The sequence below is a fragment of the Mesocricetus auratus genome, unplaced genomic scaffold (assembly GCF_017639785.1).
Source record: "Mesocricetus auratus isolate SY011 unplaced genomic scaffold, BCM_Maur_2.0 Super-Scaffold_100676, whole genome shotgun sequence".
Lineage (NCBI taxonomy): Eukaryota > Metazoa > Chordata > Mammalia > Rodentia > Cricetidae > Mesocricetus > Mesocricetus auratus.
Window position 1 is genome coordinate 126,212,447 of NW_024429266.1, and position 23,836 is coordinate 126,236,282.

General features: G+C 38.2%; 1 protein-coding gene across 2 annotated transcripts in view; it reads left to right on the forward strand.

Annotated features, from left to right (window-relative positions):
• The window catches only part of Grid2 (glutamate ionotropic receptor delta type subunit 2), a 1,423,232-nt gene that overhangs the window by 644,726 nt on the left and 754,670 nt on the right, over positions 1–23,836 (forward strand). For both annotated transcript variants that reach the window (XM_040738819.1, XM_005076058.4), the window contains exon 3: positions 3,733–4,017. In XM_040738819.1, coding sequence (XP_040594753.1) covers positions 3,733–4,017 — 285 coding nt within the window. The remainder of the gene's footprint in view (positions 1–3,732; positions 4,018–23,836) is intronic.

The window sequence follows — 23,836 nt, forward strand, 5'->3', positions numbered from 1 at the left end:
GGAGGACACACGGAGGCTCCTCTGATCTTCTGAACTCATTTCCCTCTCTCTCTCATGTGCTGATAATTGTGCTCTGTGGAATCAAAGTTAAATGACCCAGTACTTTAATTGTCAAGATTTGAAGTTCCAGCTAAACATGTGTTGTCTCTCCTCCTGATGCAACCCTATATATTTCTACTCTCTCCTCAGCTACCATAAGTAATGAGTAATGGTCCTTACAGTAGCCTTCACCTAGGACAAGCAGACTAAAATCGAGGCAGATCAATTAGATTCTTCTCTATTTCAATCAAGATTTTACATCGCTAATCAGTTTCACAGTACAGGCTCGAAGAGTCAATGGTGAATTGCCCCAGAGGCATGGTTTTTTATGTATCTAGATGTAAATATGGAATTGTGTTTTAGGGTCAATAAGTTCCACTCTTCCTGGGCAGGTATCCTTTTTCTTCTATTTTAATGAGACTATCTCTATGATAGTTTTTGTCAATTTGACATCAATTAGAGTCACCAAGGAAGGGAATACCACAACTAAGGAATTGCTTCCATCAGACTGAAATGTGGGCTTGACTGAGTGACATTTATTGATTGCTTTGATAGAGACTGAACCACTGTGGGAGGTGCCACTCCTAGGCCCCTGGTCCTGGGTTGCATAAGAAAGTAAGCAGAGTAGATGATGGAGTGCAAACCAGTAAGTGGTGCCTCTCTGTGGTTTCTGCTTCAATCCTTGAGTTCCTGCACTAGTGTCCTATGATGATGGACTGTAACTTGCAAGTGACATAAATTCATAAATTCTCCTCTGAGTCCCTTTTGGTCAGTATTTCTTGAAACAACACAAAGGCAAATTAGAGGAACATCTTTTTTCAGAGCTCTGACAATAGACAAACTCTGTTGAACTTTTCCGTGTGGAGAACTGTCTGTTCTCAGCCACAAATAAATGATTAAAATAAAAAAATAAAAAATTATCTTATTTACTTCCTGTGGTTGAAGGTAGAAAGAATCTGAGGCAAATGTTTAGAACCTAGGTCTTCTATATCCCCAGATACTTAAAGGGAATGATTATGTAATTATATTTTAAAAACTATAAGCTTTATAAAGTTAGAAATTTTGATTTTGTACAAGAAAAAAATCATTACTCACAGGTTGTAACTCATGTGTCCCTCCTTGTTAAAAACTTCACAAAATTATTTGTGTGTGTGTGTGTGTGTGTTTCTTGATGAGTATGAGTCTTTTTCCAGAATACTATTCTAAGATGTCACTTACAAGAAACAGCAGAGAATACACAGTTGCTTTCCACTCTTGGATTGCATGGCCTCTAAATTATAATTTCAACATGGTGCTTTTGTGTTATAAACATTGTTTGATGATTCTTATTTTAATCATGTGTAGATATTTCAATTATCAATGCTAATATTAGCATTAGGATGTTTATATGACACAGTAACCGTAAAATAATCTATAAATCACCTATATATTTTTACATAGGAAGACAATAAAATAATAATAAAATGGGGACCAAGTGTAGCAGCATGAAGATATAATGTCATCACTTGGGAGATAGAAGCAAGAAGATTAGAAGTTCAATGTCTTCTGCTATATAGCAAGTTCAAAACCAAACTCAGTTACATACAGACTATTTAAAAAGATGTGTACTAGTGATTAAGTCTTGTTTACCTGTAATGCCCCAGTGTCACATGAATGCGTTGGTGGCACACGCCTTTAATCCCAGCACTCGGGAGGCAGAGGCAGGTGGATCTCTGTGAGTTCGAGACCAGCCTGGACTACCAAGCGAGTTCCAGGACAGCCTCCAAAGCCACAGAGAAACCCTGTCTCGAAAAAAACAAAAAAAAATTTCTCTTTGATTTGAACTCTCTATTTCCTGTCACCCATGTTTTTTGTCTCTGTCATATGAGACTAAACCTTTTGCCTGCTTAAGTGCTATCTTGTGAATCTTTTTGCCTCTGTACTTGTGTATGCCTATTTTGAGGTGTGTCTATCTGTTGTATGAGCTGTATGTGTCTAGTTCTGTAGTTGCTGTATGTTTCTGTGTGCTTTTATCATGTCTGTCTGTCTGAGTGGTATGAGAGTCTGTGTTTCTCTAACAAATTACTTCACTCTGTATTTACTGAACAGCACAAAAAACATCACAGGAATGGGATACCTTACAGAAATCTTTAATAGAGTTGTATAAGGGGTCATCTCTGACTCCACCTGATACCAAATGACCCAGATACTACACATTGTTTATCAAATAATATCCATAAATGCTTGCTTTTCCAAATTAAAAAGTGTCTTTTGCCTACAGAACATACATTTTCTGGGTCAGGGACATGGGAAGAGTACATAACAAGATTGTAGCTGTGCATCTTGCTTGTGTTCTAAAAGTTTATTACATGGGAAATTCAGGCCAGTAAATTTGATTATCACATTGTTCTCTTAAAGACAGTCTAACAAAGAGTTTAAGTACATGGTAGGCTAGCTGAATTAAGTCATAAGTGATTCAGTTCAACAATAGATGTTTTCAGAATATGGCGTCACCACAGAGAGCAAAGCAAAGCAAACAATAAATATAAAGGATGACATAATAATATACAGGCCAATGAAAAATAGACTCCATTTTTCATCTTACTGTGGGTTTTGCTTCATTATTTTGATTTCAATTTTTGTTTTGTTTTGTTTTCTGGGAGAGAGAAAACGTAAAGTTGGTATGTGATAAGGTGAAGAAGATCTAGGAGGATTTGGGGGAGGGGAAAGGACATGATTGAAATATAAGGAAGAAATTACATAAAAAGACAGATTAAAAAAAAGAAGCAAGCAGGCTTAGGAAGCCATGTGGAGGGAGCCATTTGGCAGTGTACCTAGATGACTTCTGCTTCAATTCCTGGCTCCAGTTTTCCTGCCTTGAGTTCCTGCCTGACTTCCCTCATTACTAGACTGTGATGTAGATGCATAAGATGAAATAAATCCCTTATCCTAGCAAGACAGGCAGTAACAAATTTTGCAGCTGTGCATATGAACATGTAACTTTGCAAATTTATGTTTCTAAATGCTAAAACAGACAGTTTTCTTATAGTTCATACATGAAAAACATAATAGTTGGACACTTGAACTGATTATAATACTTTGAGTCTTGCTGTATGTATATTGGAGTACCCTTTTGCTATCTGAGTCAAGTGCTTATATAAAAATTTTAAGTATCACTTTCTCTTAAGGAAAAGGACAAAACCATTTCATTTTTCTAGTTTATTTAAAGAGGAAATATTATAAGGTTTGCGGGCACATGATGGCCAAAATTTCTCCTTCCAACTCTGTCTGTTATATCACTCACCACTTTTTACACTATCAATTCTAAAAATGTGTATTATATATTAGGCAGTTACTCTTTTGAATCATGAAGTGATAATTTTCCAAGTTTAGCTCCCAGTGATTGAATATTGCCCATGAGAGACAAATGATAGACACTGGTTTAATTCTAATCCTCACAGTAATCCCTGGATTCATGCTATTTTGCCCTTTTTAAGATGGCCAAGTTGAACCAAGGAAAGCTTGCACAGCACCACAGAGCTGATGGAAGCAGAATCCTTGAACTGGTTTCTAGCAGCCCTTTGTAATTCAAGGATTCCTTTCGTATACCATGCATGTGAAACTGTACATTTAAATAACTGCAAACCATTCCTTTTCAGAGAGGAGAAATCACACAAGCTCCACTGACCTTGGCATCACTGTGCTCTCTTGCAGCCTGTGAACTCATGAACCAAGGCATCTTGGCTCTGGTCAGCTCCATTGGTTGCACATCAGCTGGGTCCCTCCAGTCTTTGGCAGATGCCATGCATATCCCACACCTCTTCATTCAGCGCTCAACAGCTGGCACCCCAAGAAGTGGCTGTGGTCTCACGCGCAGCAACAGGAATGATGACTACACTCTTTCAGTACGTCCACCTGTCTACTTGAATGAAGTCATCTTAAGAGTAGTCACCGAGTATGCATGGCAGAAATTCATCATCTTCTATGACAGTGAATATGGTAAGTGCCGATTATTTCAAGAGTTTCAGCAGGTGATGTTTGCATGAAAGGAGACCTCAATAAATCCTAAATGTTTTTAAAGAACTTACTAATCATTTGCAGTTTTCTTTTTTCTAATACAACTCACAGCAATAAACAAACAGAACTATTTTAAATGTGGTTGTGCTCACTCTTTGTATTAAATACCTCGAAATAAAATGTAAATATAAATACCAATTGGAGTATACAACACACACCAGTTATCAGGCTGAGAGAAAGGATGGCAAGGTCAAGGCTAGCTTGGACTAGCTAGCAAGACCTTGTTTCAAAAATAGATAGAAGATAGATAGATAGATGGATGGATCTACACCTTTCACTCAATAAGTAGTCTGACCACAATATATATTGAAGTTTCAAAAAATAGGAAGTTTAAAGACAGTGCTATCCTTAAAGACATATAATTTTGTGATAATGATAGCAATGACGGTGATGAGACCATGGGCAGACCTTAGAGCACTGATAAAATGATAACCTCTTTTTATCTATTGGCTAAAACGTGACAAATTTGTTGAGACAATTGATGAAAATAGAAAATATTCTCTGCATGCTTTATTCAATATGAAGTTTTACAACAACAAAAACTAGTTTTAATCAATATTTCCATCTTCCATTGTAGCACACAGTTTCCTGCACTGCATTGTAATGTGAGGAAGAAACAACTTGTCTGAGAATCTGTTCTTGTGATACATAAACACATTAAGAGAAAATAATATTTTTGTTTAAATAATTTTCTGAAGCCCTTCCTTCTCTGAAATGAAAGCTCTTTGAATATAGTTCTCCCTTTATTTTTGTAAGTAAGGAGAGAAGTGAATGGAGTTGGAGATGATCTTCTGAGAATAAATAAACCCCTTAATGAAGAATTCATTTAGAAATGTGTTCCCTTTGAAGATTCCAAAATGTTTCTCTTCTGTGTCTTGTTTTTCCATTTTTATCAAAAGCATGTTTTTCTTGGCAAATAAGTAAATAAGCATGGAAAACACACAAACATTTAGAGCAATCCTTTCTTCTCATAATCTGGCTGCTCTGAAAGAGACAGAGTGGTGACAGACAAGTGGGATGGGGAGCAAAAGCAACATTGCTGAGAACCAGCAGATTGGCAAAAACCTGGCAAGCATTAAAGGACAGCCCCCTGGGGCCAGCCAGGAAGGGGAACAGGAGCAGTTACATTTGGCCCAACATAATCAAAGTAGCCTGGCCTTTTGGTTGCCAGAATAATCCCATTGAACACAATGGACAAACTGCAGGCAAAGTCTGTGTCCTCTCCAGAAAGACTCCTTTTGTCTCCAAGACGGAAACCAGTATTTCTGTCACTTAAATCGCATTACCTAAGGGTCACAGAGTAAGAACTAAGAGGCTGACATGAATAAAAGACACAGCAGTAATATTGAAAACAATTGGCTCATCAGCAGAAGGAAAGACAGGCCATGCAAGCCTGAAAGGCGGGTGGGATGGTATTTAAGCCCGATGATTGTGACTGTCTCTAGTGCTCACTGCCTTCATTTGCTTTTGCCCCTTAGACTGTGCTCCTTTTCAACTTTAAGTGGTATTCACAGCCTCTGGTCAAGTGTAAGCTGAAATAATAAATGTTTAAAATCTAGACCTTTAGTAGGAGAAAACAGTCAATCCAATAAAATAACAAGCACAAGAGTGAATTTTGATTAAGACACATTCTCAACATTAAAATGGGAAATTTACCCTTTGATTGTAGAAGTCTGTAGGATAGGAAACCACTTATTATCATTTATTTCCATGTCCTCTGAGAATTAGATGGAGTTCTTACAAGTGAAGACACTTTCATTATTGATGAGCTGAATGCAGTCTTGAAAGTGTCCACTTCACACTCAGACACAGTCTTCTTCTCATGCTTGAGTTCCTTCAGTTTCTGTAAATGGCTTGGCGTGGATAAAGACCTGTAACTGCACAAGGGATGGTTGTGTTCCTATTTAAACACAGAGTTTGTTTTAGGAACACAACAATTTCCATCTATTCTGTAGATAAAATTCCCAGCTTCTGTCATCAAGATTATATCTAACAATACTATTATTAAATTTAAGAAAATTGTCTTTCGACGCTTACAATAAATCCTGTTAGTAAAATATAGGCTGGGGTCCAAGACAAACCTCAGGTTCCCAGAGATCGCAGATCTGGAAGAGGGCTAATAATGCTCACACGCACTCCTCAGGGACAATATCTAAGTGGATTAAATTTGACTTTTATCCTGATTATCAGGAATTGCTTTCATTAATGAATAAATTAAGTACCATTAGTGGATGGAATCAGGCAGCATGCTGGGGCACAAGGTTATTGGAGATGTAGTTTGCTTAGAATTGTATATATGTGTGTGCATATATGTATGTATATATATTGTGCTGCATATGTGCATTTATATAGAATATATATATGCATATATATATATACACACACATTTTGAGAGAGAAGAAGAAGAAGAAGAAGAAGAAGAAGAAGAAGAAGAAGAAGAAGAGAGAGAGAGAGTTTTTCTAGGCTTCTATATCTGAGTAATTAGTGAAGTCCCTTTCTTCAGAAGTATTTAATCATGATAAAAGGTAATTTAACAAAGAAAATTTTCATCATTGATTCTAAGTAAATGGATGAAAAAATATGTAACAAGTACAGAAACTTAGAATGGATTAGTTAAATACCATTTTTCTCCAGAAGGCTTGAAAGGAAATCTTCAGTAATGTGCCATGTGTGAAATATCCAACTCTTCTTAACGCATTACAAAGTATAATTTTTGCAAAATGCATATTTACATTTATAGATTAAAAACCTTACAATCAATAAAAGAAGTAAATTTCTTATATATCTCTCAGAAGTGGAAACAGTGAGGTACATTATCAGTGGGTGAATGCTGGTGTTGTATCTCTAATGAAGACTTTAATTTTGGTAGCAATGGTTAACCAGTCTTCTTGGGTAGACTTTTATCTTAGTTACTAAGGTTAAGGAAGCATTTGGGCAGCAGCATCTGTGGGAAACAACCACTTCCATAAAGGAAAAAAATTGTGATCAAGTCTTAGAGCAGCTGAATATGAGAAATAGTTAATTTTTACTTTCCAGGAACTAGAATAAGTATTTTATATTGCATCATTTAGTGTTCTTGGCAGCCAAGAATGAAACAACAAAGGCTGATATATGTAGCCATTTTGCTAAATTCTTCAAAAGTATGCATTATCTAATAGACATAGCTGTTAATATTACTAGTATTTTTACCAAAGAGAAAACATGAAGTAAGCAATGTCAAAGAACTTCAAAATGAGATAAGGAGCCCAGATGGAGTCATCAGTGCTCTCAACATTATTCCAACCCTGGGCCACTAGTGTCTTTGACACTATAGAAAATAATAAGACAAAAAAATAAGAAACATTTAAGAAAACATAGAATAAGATTAACTTCTAACAAATTTCAAGAAAACTAAGTTCATTGACTATACAGAATTATCTTCATTAAAGAGACACAGTGACTGTAAGCCTGCAGAATTCATAGGTATTATAATAATGTAAAGGAAAACTGTACTACATTTTAATTAGGAAAATTTGATGATTATCAGAAGCAGAGAAAACAGAATTGGGCTAAAAATAACCTAGTAGCTCATTACCAATACTATCTGTCTATGCACAATAAGCATTATCACAGACCAGAGAGAATCCTAACTCTCAAGCAAGAGCAGGCAGCATGAATCTTGTGTTAATGTAATGACATAACTCCACCAAGGTCTGTGAACCAAAGTAGTCAATAGGTATGCTGTGGGCTTCCATACACTAAGGAAAATTTTTTCCTCCTACCTACTGAGCAATTCTATCTTCAAAGTGTGTAGTGCCACAAAAGCTTCTTAGGGAATGGCTGTCACTACATCTCTGTTTTAACACCTTTGGCCACTAGCAATTTTACCATAGACTTGAAATTCCTCTAATTAATCTGAATGATAGAGGCATTTGTGAAAGTGCTCAACATCCCAAGCCATCAGGGAAATGCAAATCAAAACAACTCTGAGATACCATCTCACTCCTGTCAGAATGGCTAGAATCAAACAACAACAACAACAACAACAACAACAACAAAGAAAAAAAAAACAACAACTAAAAAAACAATGACAGTTATGCTGGAGAGGTTGTGGAGAAAGGGGAACACTCCTCCACTGTGGGAACAACAGACCTTGGCCAGGGGCCCACTTCCCCATCAGCCTGGGAGCAGGCAGCTGTTAGACAATGTTTACTAAAAACAATAGAGTGCCCGGAGCAATAAGTTCCTGATAAGGGCCCACAGGAAAACCCTGAACTTAACCTTTTCCAATGACTAACCACCTCATCCTGACCCACCCACCACTGTATCTGGTGTGAGGGCATATAATAACCAGCCAGGGTAAGAATAACATGAAGCCTTCTTGAAGTTTTCTTTGCCTCACTGACTTTTCTCTGTGTCATCAATCCTGACACCCTCTGCACATTCTCAGACACAGGCTGTGCAGCAGGCGCAACACTCCACTGCTGGTGGGAGTGCCAACTCATACAGCCACTTTGGAAATCAGTATGGAGATTCCTCAGGAAAATGGGAATCAGCCTACCACAAGACCTAGCAATTCCACTCTTAGGCATATACCCAAAAGATGCCCATTCATACAACAAAGATGTCTGTTCCACTATGTTCATAGCAGCATTATTTGTAATAGCCAGAACTTGGAAGCAACCTAGATACCCCTCAGCTGAAAAGTGGATAGAGAAAACGTGAGACATTTACACAATGTAGTGCTATTCAGCAGAAAAGAAGCAATGGAATCCTGAAATTTGCAGCAAATGGATGGCAATTAAAGAAAACATACTGAGTGAGGTAACCCAGTCACAAAAAGAGAAACATGACATGTACTCTCTCATTTATGGATTTTAGACATAGATCTGGGGAGTGCAGCCTAAAATCCCATGACCAGAGAGTCTCGGGGACAAAGCATTCATTCGATGGCTGACAGAAGCAGAGGCAGACTCCTACGGCTAAACACTAGGCTGAACTCAAGGAACCCAGTGACAGAGAGGGAGGACTGATGAGCAAAGGGATTAAGACAGGGCTGGTTTAACCCCCAGAAACAGCTGACCTGAGAAGGGTTACCTCTCGATTCCCAGACTGATGGCTGGGAATCCAGCATGGAACTGATTAAGACCCCCTGAATGTGGGCGTCAGTGAGGAGGTCTAGGCAATCTATTGGGCCTTGGGTAGTAGATCAATATTTATTCCTTGCATAAAAATTAACTTTGGGTGCCCATCCCACAATGAGAGATACACTCTCATCCTGGACTCTTAGGGGAGGGTCTAGGCCTTGCCCTGCGTGAAATGACAGACTATGGACACCCCATGGAGGGTTTCACCCTCCCTGGGAAATGAGGGGGTACTGGGGGTAAGTGGGAGGGCAGGGGAGGTGAAGGGAAAGGGAGAAGGACTTGGGATTGGCATGTGAAGCAACATTGATTCTAATTTATATTTAAATTTAAAAATAAAAATAAATTAAAAAAAGGAGTTGAAATCAAATCCATTATATTTTTCTCATATTTTTATAAGACTATAGTCAACTTTTTAATGAGGAGAATAAACCCCAATAACAATCAGACTTTCTTTCAAAAGGTAGATGGCATTTTCCTTAAATTCCTGCATATACCTTCCCACTGAACACAAAGCATTAATCCAGGTACAACAGATTTGTTTGTGATCACAAAGACTCCACTGCTCACAAAGACAGTCTGTTGTCTGTAATGACCATTACCTGAGGGTTGAAGCTAAAAGACTGACCTCCAAAACAGACGTGCTGTCACTAATCATGTCACTTAAACTAAGAGGAATGTTTCCAATTGGACTTCTTCAATTGCAAGGAAAATTGAGCAGAATGTCTGTAAAGATGGATGGGGAACAGGGAGAGGGGTTGGGGGGAGTGGGAGCTGTGAAGAAGAGAGGGGGAGAAGAGGAGGAGAGAGTAGGTCATGGAGTCTGGATCAGTCCCCTGTTGCCCTCTTAGCCATCAGTCTGGGCTTCAAGAGCTCCCCTTTGTCCAGTCAGCTGTCTTTGTGGGTTTCACCAGCATGGTCTTGACCCATTTGCTCATCACTCTAAAGGGAACTTCTTAAAGGTAGCTGATACAATTTTTTCCAGATTGTCTACTTCAGGGCCAGAAAACTGCTGTGGCCCTGTAACTTCTTTTAATAAAAACATTCTTTGGAACATAATCATGTTCATTTCCTAGTATATTGTCATTGAGTTCTTTCAAGCTGCAATAGCATGGATAAACTATTTTGTCACAAATAGTATAATTCCCAAGCCTAAATATGTATAAATTTGTGTTCTGGCTACTACTCTGCTTGTCTTCTTACATTCCACATGCTGCATGAGAATATTGGTAGAGGAATTATAGGGGGGCGGCAACAGGTATTCTATATGCACAAGGATGCATTCTCTGCTGTTTCCAAAAGACTCATTGGTGAGATAACAGGAATGATGGTAAATGTATAGTGGAGGCATCTGGTAGGGTATGAAGATTTGAGAAGTCAGATTGACTTAAGTATGTAACTGCTGATGGGAGCTTCTGTCCCTCCTAGTACATTGACAATTTAGTCCCATATACTGACCAATGACTCAGGTTTCTTATTGTCTAGCTCTCTCTTAATTATTAACCCATTTATATTAATGTGTATACCTCCACATGGTCTTGCCTTACTGGTGATACCCAAGCCTCTTGCTTCCTTGGCAGCTACATGGTATCTCACTTGCAACTCACTATCTGCCTTTCTTTTCCCAGAATTCTCCTAGTCTGGTAGCCCTGCCTATAGTCCCTACTTAGGTACTGGATATTCAGTGTCTTATTAAATCAATAAGAGAAACATATATTCACAGCATACAGAGTATATCTTCCATCATGTATCCAGTTTAGGAAATCTGCACTAAAGCATTTTCTCATGCAGAAAAATCCCAAAGTAATTTTTAAAGAATAGGAATTCTCATGCCTTGTATGATTTTGTTGAATATGTTGTCTGCACCTTTCTTCATCTTCTTCAGTACCTATTATTCTCAGGTTTGGTCTTTTCACAGTGTCCCATATTTCCTGGATATTTTGTGTTACGGATTTGTTGGACTTAAGATTTTATTTTGTCGATGAATCTATTTCTCCTAGTGTATCTTCAATGCTGAGATTCTCTTTTCCATCTCTTGTATTCTGTTATTTATGGTTGCATCTGTAGTTCCTGATCTTTTATCCAGCTTTTCTATTTTCAGCATTCCTTCTGTTTTTATTTTCTTTATTGTCTCTATTTCAGTTTTCAAGTCTTGAACCATTTGCTTAATCTGTTTGATTGTTTTTTCTCCCTGGGGAGCAGAAATGGCATGGGATAAGGGGTCAGTGGGGGACAGGAGAGGAAGGGAGGGACAGGGAACTGGGATTGACATGTGAAAAAAGCTTGTTTCTGATTTGAATATATAGATAGATAGATAGATAGATAGATAGATAGATAAATGAATGAAGAAAGAAAGAAAGAGAGAGAGAGAGAGAAAGAAAGAAAGGAAGAAAGAGAAAAAAATTCTCATGTCTTTTCCAACTCTAGAAGTTGCCTTGTCAAGACTTAGAACTGTTTCTCCATACTTCCAGAAAGTTGGGGTACCCCATTCTAATAGCAACAAGTTGGCATTTTTCTGGAAAAAATAGAAAGTGTTTGTATTGCCCACCCTGGTCTGCATTGGTCGTTAAAACAGAAGTTTTCCAGCTATGTACTCACAAAATTCTGAAGACTGCTATAAACCCAGCTAGAAACTGGGAGACTGAGGGACATTTAAAAGTAAATCATCAGATACCCATCTAGTCCATAGGCCCTGCAGACTTGACTTGAGAATCAAGGTCATCATGGAATCTTGAGTAAGACAAGCAGGTCTACACGATCCCACACTGCTTTCATGATGATTTTACCTGGAATGAGGCCAAAGTGACACAGTTCCTCTCGTGGAATGTCTGTGTTAAGTGCACAGTCTGCCTTGGTGTGAGCACCATCAAAAGGTGGAAGAAGTCATATTCTTCTTTGAGGAGATAATTTCAATACCTAATATTTCCAGAATATTAGGTACTAAAAAAATCCAACAATTGCTAGAGTATTAGATGGTAGTCCAGTGATTTGAACACACCTTTGTCAGATTTCAAATTGTTAAATAAGCTAAAATCAGGACATAGATTATTAGTTTCAAAGGATGCAATATCATCCAATCATCCATGAACAACTCATTCAGGTGTCCCTCGGGGCAGAAAGTCACTTCCTAAGAAGAGAACCAAGCCAGTGTGATGTAGCTTTTTCTACCAGACCACAGGGAAAGAAGAAGAGAAAAGACCATCTATCTTCAGGAAGGACTAAAAATTCATTGAAGTGAATACTCCTGAATTTTGTGGACAAATTGTTATTATATTGCAGTCAGAGCTATTATTAACTTGTTATATTGGAATATCTAAATATTATATCATTCATTATAATTTATTTATAAGAGTAAACATATCTATAAAATTTAGACTTTTTATTAAAATTAGAAACAAGCTTGCTTCTCATGTCAATCCCAGCTCCCTCTCCCTCCCTTCCTCCCCTGCCCTCCCACAAGTCCCCTTAGCCCCCTACCCAATCCCCACTCCATTCTCCAGTGAGGGTGAGGCCCTCCATGGGGGATCTCCATAGTCTGTCATTTCATACAGGGCAGGGACTAGGCCCTCCCCAAAGAGTCCAGGCTGAGAGAGCATCCCGCATTGTGGGTTGGGTACCCAAAGTCTGTTTGTATGCCAGGGATAAATACCGATCTACTAACTAAGGCCCCATAGATTGCCTAGGCCTCCTCACTGACACCCGCATCCGGGTGGGTCTGGATCAGTCTCATGCTGGCTTCTCAGCCATCAGTCTGGGGTCCAAGAGTGCCCCCTTGTTCAGGTCAGCTGTTTCTATGGGTTTCACCAGTGCAGTCTTGACCCCTTTGTTCATCATTCCTCCCCCGACTTATTAGAAAAGGAAGAGAGAGTAGGTCATGGGGCAACAGGAAGTTTGAGTGGGGGATAAAATTGGGGGAGAACAGGATGAGAAGTACCATAAGAGAGGGAGTCAAAAGTTAGAAGAGAGATCTGGCACCAGTGAGACCTCTAGTGATCTAAAGGGATGACACCAATTGGCAAGCTAAGCAATAGTGGAGAGACCACCTTAAATGCCCATTCCTGATAATGAACTTGATGTCTACCCTATATACGCCATCCTAGAACATTCATCCAGTGACTGATAGAAGCAGAGACAGATACCCACAGTTAAACCCGGAACTGAACCCATGGAACCCAGTGACAGAGAGAGAGGATCGATGAGCAAATTTGCAAAGAATGGGCTGAGGAAACCAACAGAGACAGCTGATCTGAACATGGGGGAGCTCTTGGACCCCAGACCTACAGCTGGGCGGCCAGCATGGGACTAATGCAGACCCCCTGACTGTGAGAGTCAGTGAGGAGGCCTGGGCAACCTATGGGGCCCTGGGTAGTAGATCAGTTTTTGTCTCTGGCATACAAATGGACTTCGTGTGTCCATAACACAAAGAGGGATGCTCTCTCAGCCTGGACTCTTAGCGGAGTGCCTGGACCCTACCCTGAGCGACATGACAGACTCTGGATATTCCTTATGTGGAAGGAAGTGGGGATAGGGTGGGAGACTGGGGGGACGGTGAGGGGATGTGGAAGGAGGGGAGGGAGAGGGAACTGAGATTGACATGTGAAGCAAGCTATTTAAAATTAAAGTAATAAAAATTAAAATAACAATAAAATAAAATAAAATTTAAAAAGGGCAAAAAAAGAGAAAATTCTACAGACAGTTTAATTATTATAAAACTTAGTTTCCAATACAAGAATAGAATAAAATGCTTAAAATGTGTGAAAGAAAGACTGGTTAGTCTGGTGTAATCTCCAAATTAAATAAAAGAGAAATTTACTTTTCACATACATTTGAACACCTCTGTTTTTTCACTTAATTCCCTTTTATTCATTAATGTTTTATTATAAAGAACTTACAAATAAAAATTCCCACAGTAAAATTAACCAGGCCCATTATCTATACATCTCAATTAGGTTCTATACAATTAGAGTAGCCATACTGAAGCTGTGATGCTTCATGTTGGATTTTGTACTTTCACTAGCAAATATATCTTTTTGTGCACCAAAAATGAAAATTTTCTGAGAGTTGAAACAAAAAAACCCAAATAACAATTTACTTTATATCCATTTTATGACTCAAGTGTCCATTACTTAATTTCATTAAGTCTGATTTCTTTAGCTAGTATTTATTCTTTTTTGTGCTATTCTATATGTTATATTCTACCAACCTGCAGATCTGTTTATTTAAACCAATGTATCTATCCTCTATATGTAATATATATATATATATATGTATATATATATATATATCATTTGAAGCTTTCTCTTAGACGCTTTATATCTATTTATTTTTATGGACATGAGTATTTGTGTGTGTGTGTGTGTGTGTGTGTGTGTGTGTGTGTGTGTGTGTGTCTGTTTGGATTCATCACTTCCCTGGTGTTCACAAAGGTTGAATCCCTAGACATGGAGTTACGGATGGTTAGGAGCAACCATGTGGGTACTGGAAACTGAACCTTGTTCCTCTCTAAGAGCAACAAGTGCTCTTAACTGCTGAGTCATCTCTCCAATGCACATATGCACACCTGCCTGCACTCACTTGTGTGCGCACACACACACACACACACACACACACTGGGCTAGAATACACATTTTAGGGGGTAACATGTAATTTCTTTTTCCTTTCTGAGACTGTGTGACCTCTGTCATTAACATTCATTCTAAGTGCATCCTGAAATTTTACCTGAAAATTTTGTGATTTCATTTTCCCTAGAACTGGAGTATTCCATTTTTATATGTGTACTACATTTTATTTATCTATTCATCTGTTTATGGGCAACTACATTGATTCCATTTATATAAATCTTTTCCATAACAGCTTAACCCTTCTGAGAGAAATTTCTGTGATATGTCACAAACAAAGCGAAACAATATGGAAATGGCCAAATCAAACGGCAGGAAGAGAAATACATGTTACCTAGCACTTGTATGTACAAAACAACTTTCACTTCAGGAAATCACAAGACCATTACTTACACACTACTCTGCATAATGAAAACATTCATTTAATAATGCAAATTAGATTCTGCACACTGTTAGGTGACTGGTATATGTATGCAGATTCCCTCATTTTGAAATGAAGATTAGGTAACCGCCTTTACTAATCCATTCCTGAGTCATGATCTTTATTCCATGTAGAAGTGGTGTAGATTTAATCAGGGCCCATAGGGTAGACACTTTCTTCCTAATTGATTGCAAATGTTTATAATCGCCCCAAGGATGCTTTCACATGTCTGATAACTATAATAATCTTGACATTCTCTCCCAACAGCATGAAAGCTGTTTATGAGTCACTGGCTACTTTCCAGCCTTCAGTTCTCTCATTTACTCTAGCCTGTATTAATAAGCATGCAATTAATCCAAGCAGTTTATTGAACCGTTTTCTTTTCATTAATATATATTATGCCAAATGTATATAAAGAGTATATTCTCCTATTCAGGACTTATGCATCCGTGACTTGTGCTTTAAAAATATTTCTCAGCTTTACTGTAAAGATGGTTTCCATAGTAAAAATTTGTAGGTTTATGACCGAATGACAAGCTCCTGTCAAATGTAAGCTCTCAATGTTAGATCATAATTGCCAGGCTCTGGTGTGTCAAAGCCCAACACAGCATGTTATTATCTTTACTTTTTAAATTTATATAAAATATTCTAAAAATGCAAAAAGGTGCTTAATGACTCCAATGACTGTCCCGAGTTAAGAGTTCTTTTAAAACAAAACTTTTAAAATTTGTTGATGATTAAAAGCCTTGCCCACCCCCCTCAGGGGGTGGACATGGAAAGCATACTTTGCAATCCAAATATTGGGGAAAATCTGTTCTGGTTTTATAATATATCTCTCATATTCAGCACTAAGCCTTGTTCCAATTTGTAAAATGAGAAAGCCAGAGAAGAAAGTCACAAGGTCCTACATTTTAATTTTAAAGCTTAGCATGCTGTCATAATTTTAGAAATGCCATGCTTAGCCTGTGCCTTACTGAAGTCTTCCTGCTCAAATTGAGGTCTTCAATGCATTTAGTGATCAGAATGATTAAATGCCTTCACTTGCTCGAAGGAGGAGAAAATGAAAAAAGAAAAAACATGAGAAGGTAAACGTTACAGAAAATTTGGCTTCTATTATTCAATATTTTAAATGTGATGTTTGAATGCAATGATGAGACTATAAATTTCTATTTTGATATGTTTCACATAAAGACACTATAATTACTTAAATTGTTAATTTACTTTGAAAAAGAACAATGCAATGTTTCTTAATCAGCAAACTGTTCAGTGTTATCATCAGATGGTATAGACCACATTTCCCAGCTATTTTGTTTTGCTTTTCACTTTCTTAGCAAGTACCATCCACAGTGATTGGTACACAGTAAACTAAGACTAGCAAAAAAGTGATCAACTTTCTTATGGACAACTGGTACAGGTTCCACCAATGTTATCACAGTATCGTATTTTCTCCTTAATGTTCCTTTAAGAATATAAATTAACATTAAATTCTGGTAGTAATAAGACTAGTCTCCCTTAATATAGAACCATTTTACTAGGAAGATTAAAATTAATCCTACTTTAGAGATAATAATGTCATTGTTTTACGAGATTTGATGAATCATTAGCCTCAAATTATTCATTACATCATAGAGGATTAAAAGAGAAGGTGGTCTAAGAAGGTAACATAATTTGAGTGCCATAGAAGCTTATAGTTCTGAAGATGATATTGCTTATTTATTCAATTTTCTGTTTACTTATTTTATTAAGACTTTTTGAGGAAAGTCTACATAGTTTGTGGTGGTCAGTTTCTGACTCATCTTCACAGGCTAGCATGGAAATATTTGAGTCTCTTCCTCAGATTCCCATGTGCCAGGATGGCAGGAATATGCCATGATATCTGGCTTTTCTTAGAATATTTGATTGAAAGATAAATGATAGATGATAGATAGACAGAGATATGATAAACAGATAGATACATAAATGATAAATATATGATGAAGCTTGACTGATGAAGAAATAGATGATAGTAGATAGATAAATAGATGATAGACAGACAGACAGATAGATAGATAGACAGACAGAGATATGATAGATCACTATCATTCCCATTAAGGACTTTTTCTATTTTCTAATTTTCCATAACAAGTATACATGTAAAAGCAGAAGTTTTGACTGAGGTTACTAAAGTCTTGATTACAAAATGTACATTAACATGGAATTCTGAAGTCTAATACTGACTTTCATATTTTAGCCACTCTAATTTTTTGTATCAGAAAATCTAGTGCTTACATGAAATAAAAGAAATTTGTTGATGCTTGCATGTGTAGATTTACACTTCCCTGAAGCTTTTGCTGCTTTGCTACATTGCCTTCATCAGCCACTAGATGATTAAAATATGATTTTGTTTTCTGTTTATTCTGTCTGTAAACAGAAAGCACCTCAAAGACAGGAACGAACCAGACCTTCCTCTTCATCACCAAATTTCTTGGGCTGTGTGTGTGTGTGTGTGTGTGTGTGTGTGTGTGTGTGAAATGATTCAAACACTAAGTGCTCAGAGTTAGAGCTTCCTCCCTGCCTTCTGTTCCTTCACCTATGCTTCTTCCTCTTTTTCTTTCTCGATTCCTCCTCCTTTTATCTTGTAATTGGAAACAGACTGGGTCCATTTTTTATTTGCCTAACCAGATCCTCTGACTCTTGTAATCATAAACTACATCATTACATCTCAACACACAGGAAAAGCCATTCAACTGCATTATGGCTTTATTCAATTTTGGTTGTTTCGTAAGACTGAGGACTCAGGCTGACTAGCCTGGGAGCATAGGAACATCAAGCGGTAGAATGTGGAAGGCTGGACTTGTGAAATTAAAGGGTGAAGTCAGGGTTATTTAGTAAGTAAAAAGTGACATATTACTCTGTGAAGAGAGCTGAAACACCAAGAAAATGAAAACAGGAGACATCGATTTCGAAAGTGATTCCAAGCGAAAAGAGTTGTACTGTGGAAGCAACTTACTGACCCAAGCCTGATTTACTGGCACCAAATGTGGTGCATTTCCCCTACACTAAGAAATTATTTCCAAGAAGCAAAATACAAGGATGACTAGAAGTGACGTAGAGGGTCATTTTACACCTGAAAATTAAGATTATAGCTTTGGACTCCACAAATATGAAAGAATTGGCATTATGAAGTCTGAAATCTTGAAGAGAAGTAATATTAACCTGGGACTCATGCCATCCTCCAAAGGTAACAGGTAGATGAGGCTAAGCAATGTCAGCCAGGAAATGCTACAGAATGTTTGGGCTACTAGGGAAAAAAAGGATCTGTAGTCTTTATTATTCTCTCAAGTCTGTGATACATATTGAAGAACCATTTCCCTGACTGTTCTCTCAAGGACCACCGTGGGCTATGTCAGGGGAATTTCAGAGCTCACAGGAGTGGAGCAAAGCTGTAAAGCCCCAGAAACGTTTCCAGGTAATTCTGAAGTGAAATTCATTGGATATTAAGTTGAAACATGCTGGCTTGAAGCTAGCACAGGAGATTATCACAATTTTGGAGAGTCAACACAAGTCACACAGAGTTCTATGGGTCAGAAGTGTGTCATCAGATCTAAGCATGGAAAAAAAAACCAAGCATGCACTCTTCTCATAATTCTCAGGAAGAATCTACTTGTCTTATTGCAGCCTCCAGAGATGCTCACCTTTCTTCACTTCTTCCTCAGGGCAATCATCCACACTGCCTCTCTCCAAACTGTCACCCCTCATTGTCTCTTTTCTTTTGCTTCCCTCTTCCAACTTTAGGTCATCCTGATGATCCTGGACTCATGCAAGTTCTGGAGTTTGTCTTTCTATTTTGATCTCACTGGATTGACTGCCTGAAGCCCACCTTCAGGCTTGATTTTTCTTTGGAATATGAATTGGTATATCCACAGATTTCAGGGTTTGGGATGTGGGCATTCAGGGAAAGTGATCACGTTTCCACCGAGCACACAGCCTTCTGTGATGTTCAGGGGAATTGCCTTTGCTCATAGTCCTGTGTTTCATAACTCGGTTGATGAGCAGTCTAACAGTTGCTCTTAGGTATTTATCTGGTAAGTAGGACTAACAGCAGCTGGGAAGCAGCTGTTATCAATAAATCGCCCCAACTGACAACTGTAATCAGTCTGTCAGCTCCTCGAGGTCAAGAAGCATGCATTTTTATTTCTGTAACTTTTGGAACTTAGCTCACTGACTAACAAAATCAGAATGAAGATAATGTGGCTGAATCATTGAGATGGTTGATTACGTTCATGTTTAATTAACAAACCCAAAGGACTACTCTTTCTTTTAATGAATCTTTTATACACAGCTGCTAATAACATGATTTGGATCAGTGTCTTCACACACATATCAGTTGCCGCTCACAGTTAGCTGTATCATCTGCAGATTGGAAAGCACTTACTGCTTGATTTCTCTGTAATAGAGATCTCTGCCTTGGGTTGCAACGGACTGATCTGGAACTCACAGAGATCCATGTGCCTCTGCCTCCCAAGTGATGGGATTATTCAGTGAATAGGTTTTTAAAGGAACATTTTTTATATGAAGGAGTGAAGTTGCACCAATAGTTTACTTTTAGAATCACAGTCCAGAGTGTGAGCAATCTACAGGATCTCAGGTACTGTTCTGTGTACTATTTGTTTTATGCATTGTTTATGTGAATCTTTAAGTAATTCAAGTAAAAATAAAATGCAACCTTGCCCTGAAAATTAAAATTATGCTCTGGGTTTGAGATGGTACCCAGGCTTTTTTGAATTCTTTTTTAAAATTTTTTGTTCTTTCCATTTCATATAATCTAGATACAAAAAAGAACATATGAATAAGTGATGGTGAATGAGAACTCATAAATAGAATAGAGGATTAATTTGTTCAATTCAAAGTATAAGCAAAACTTGGAAGAGGTAGAGTTCCCACCTGCTTTTCTTTTTTTTTGTCCCTCCACCAGCCCCACCCCCATTCCACCATTCCACACCCAATCCCCACATCATTCCCTAGGAAGGGTAAGGTCCTCCTTGGGGGGATTTCCAGAGTCTGTCATTTCATCCAGGGCAGGACCTAGACACTTCCCCATGTGTCCAGGCTGAGAGAGCATCCCTCAATGTGGAATGGGCTCCCAAAGTTCATTTGTATGCCATGGTGAACACCAGTCTACTACCCAAAGCCCCAGAGATTTCTGAGGCCTCCTCACTGACACTACATTCATGGAGTCTGCATCAGTCCCCTGTTGGCCTTTTAGCCAACAGTCTGGGGTTCAAGAGCTCCCCCTTGTCCAGTCAGCATGATCTTGACTGCCTTGCTCATCACTCCTCCAACTCTGTTACTGGGTTCCAGGGGGAAAGTTCAGTGTTTAGTTTTGAGTATCTGTCTCTGCTTCCATCAGTCACAGGATGAAGGTTCTAGGATGTCACATAAAGTAGTCACCAACATTCTCATCAGGTAGGGGCTATTAATGTAGTCTCTCCACTATTACTTAGTTTTCCAGTTGGTGTTATCCTTGTACAGCTCTCTCCTCAAAGTTATAAAGACTCCAACTATTATGGTATCTATCATCCTGGTCTCCTCTATTCTTACCCTGACTCAGCCTTCCTTCTCCCCCAAGTCTTCTTCTACCCTCCTCTTATCCCCCTCTCTTTTTCCTGGCTCCCTCTCTCCTTCCCCAATGTTCCCAATCTGCTCAGGAGATCTTGCCTCTTTCCACTTCTCTGGGGTATAATGCATATATCTTGGAAATCTCCTGTTTCCCAGACTCACTGGCCCTGGAATTGTAGGCTGCCACTCCCTTGAACCATGCCTAAAATCCATATATGAGTATAAACCATTTTTGCCTTTTTGTGACGGGGTTACCACACTCAGGATGGTTTCTTCTAGTGCCATCCATTTGCCTGCAAATTTCAAGATTCCATTGTGTTTTTCCACTGAGTAGTACACCATTGTGTAAATGTACCACATTTTCTCTATCCACTCTTTAGTTGTCGAGCATCTAGCTATTACAAATAATGTTGCTATGAACATACTGGAACACACATGCTTGATGTATGAATGGAAATCTTTTGGGAATATGCCTAAGAGTGAAATTACTGGGTTGTGTGGTAGACTGATTCCCATTTTTTCTGAGGAATCTCCATACTTATTTCCAAAGTGGCTGTACAAGTTTGCACTCCCATCAGCAATAGACTAGTGTTCCCCTTTCTCCACATCCTTGCAAGCATAAGCTGTCATTGGTGTTTTTGATTTTAGACATTCTGACAGGAGTAAGATGATATCTCAGGGTTGTTTTGATTTGCATTTCCCTAATGGCTAAGGATGTTGAGCACTTCCTCAAGTATCTCTCAGCCATTTTGGTCTCCTCTATTGTGAATTCTCTATTTAGTTCAGTCCCCATTTTTTAATTGGGTCCTTTGGTGTTTTGGAGAATAGCTTCTTGAGTTCTTTGTAAATTTTGGAGATCACTCTCTGTCAGATGTGGGGTTAGTGGATATCTTTTCTCAATTTGTGGCTTGCCTGTCTGTCTTGCTGACTGTGCCCTTTGCCTTACAGAAGCTACTCAGTTTCACGAGGTCCCATTTATTAATTGCCAATCTCAGTGTTTGTGCTACTGGTGTTATGTTCATAAAGCAGTCTCCTCTACAAATTCATTCAAGGGTACCTCCCAATTTCTCTTCTAATAGTTTCATTGTGACTAGATTTATGTTGAGGTCTTTGATCCATTTGGACTTAAGTTTTGTGCATGGTGATAAACATGGATATATCTGCAGTCTTATACATGCCAGTATCCAATTATGCCAGCACCATTTGTTGAAGATGCCATCTTTTTTCCATTGTATAATTTTAGCTTCCTTGTCAAAAATCATCTGTTCATAGGTTTGTGGATTAAGCTCAGAGTATTCAGTTCGATTCCACTGGTCTACCTGTCTATTTTTGTGCCAATACCAAGCTGTTTTCAGGACTAGAGCTCTATAATAGAGCTTGAAGTCAGGAATGGTGATGCCTCCAGATGTTGCTTTGTTGAGCAGGTTTGTCTTGGGTCTTTTGTTTTGCCATATAAAGTTGAGAATTGTTCTTTCAAGGTTTGTGAAGCATTGTGCTGGGATTTTGATGGGGAATGCATTGAGTCTGTAGATTGCTTTTTGCAGAATTTTCATTTTTACTCTATTGATCCTACCTATCCAAGAGCATGGGAGGTCTTTCCATTTTCTGTTATCCTCTTTAATTTCTTTCATTAAAGACTCAAAGTTCTTGTGATACAGGTCTTTCACTTCTTTGGTTAGCATTACCCCAAGATATTTTATCTTGTATGTGGCAATTATAAAGGATAATGTTTCTCTGATTTATTTCTCAGTCCTCTTATCTACTGTATATAGTAGGGCTACTGTTTTTCTTGAGTTGATCTTGTATCCTGCCACATTGCTGAAGGTTTTAATCAGCTGTAAGAGTTCCCTGAGTTCTTTGGGTCACTTATGTAAGCTAACATATCATCTGAAAATAGTGAAAGTTTTACCTCTTCCTTACCCATTTGTATCCCCTTGATCTCCTTTTGTTGTCCTATTGCTCTAGCTAGAACTTGGAGTACAATATTGAAGAGGTATGGGGAGAGAGGATAGCCTTGTCTTGTTCCTGATTTTAGAGGAATCACCTTGAGTTTCTGTCCATTTAGTTTGATGTTGGCTGTTGGTTTGCTGTATATAGATTTTATCATGTTTAAGTATGTTCCTGTTATCCCAGATCTCTCCAAGACCTTTATCATGAAGGGGTGTTGGATTTTGTCAAAGGCTTTTTCAGCATCTAGTGAGATGATCATGTGATTTTTGTTCCTCAGCTTGTTTATATGGTGGATTACATTGATGGATTTTCATATGTTGAACCAACCCTGCATTCCTGGAATGAAGCCTACTTGATTTTGGTGGATGAGTTTTCTGATGTGATTTGCCAGTATTTTATTGAGTATCTTTGCATCAGTGTTCCTGAGGGAAATTGGTCTGAAGTTTTCTTTGTTAGTTGTGTCTTGTGTGTCTCGGGTATCAATGATATTGAATCCTCGTAAAAAAGAATTTGGCAAATACCCTTCTGCTTATATTGCATGGAATACTTTGAGGAGAATTGGTGTGAGCTGTTCTTTGAATTTCTGGTAAAATTGTGCACTGAAGCCATCTGGCCCTGGGATTTTTTTTAGTTGGGAGACTTTTGATGACTGCTTCTATTTCCTTAGGTGTTATAGGTCTATTTATATTGATTATCTGTTCTTGATTTAATTTTGAACTTTCCTCTTAGCACTGCATTCAACGTGTCCCATAAGTTTGGGTATGTTGTGTCTTAATTCACATTGAATTCTAGGAAGTCTTTAATATCTCTTTTTATTTCTTCTTTGACCCAGGCATGATGCAATAGCGTATTATGAAATTTCCATGAGTTTGTAAGGTTCCTGCAGTTTGTGTTGTTGTTGAACTCTAACCTTAAAGCATGGTGGTCTGATAAGATACATGGAGTAATTCCAACTTTTTTGTACCTGTTGAGGATTGCTATGTTGCTAGTTATGTGGTCAATCTTTGAGAAGGTTCCATGTGGCACTGAGA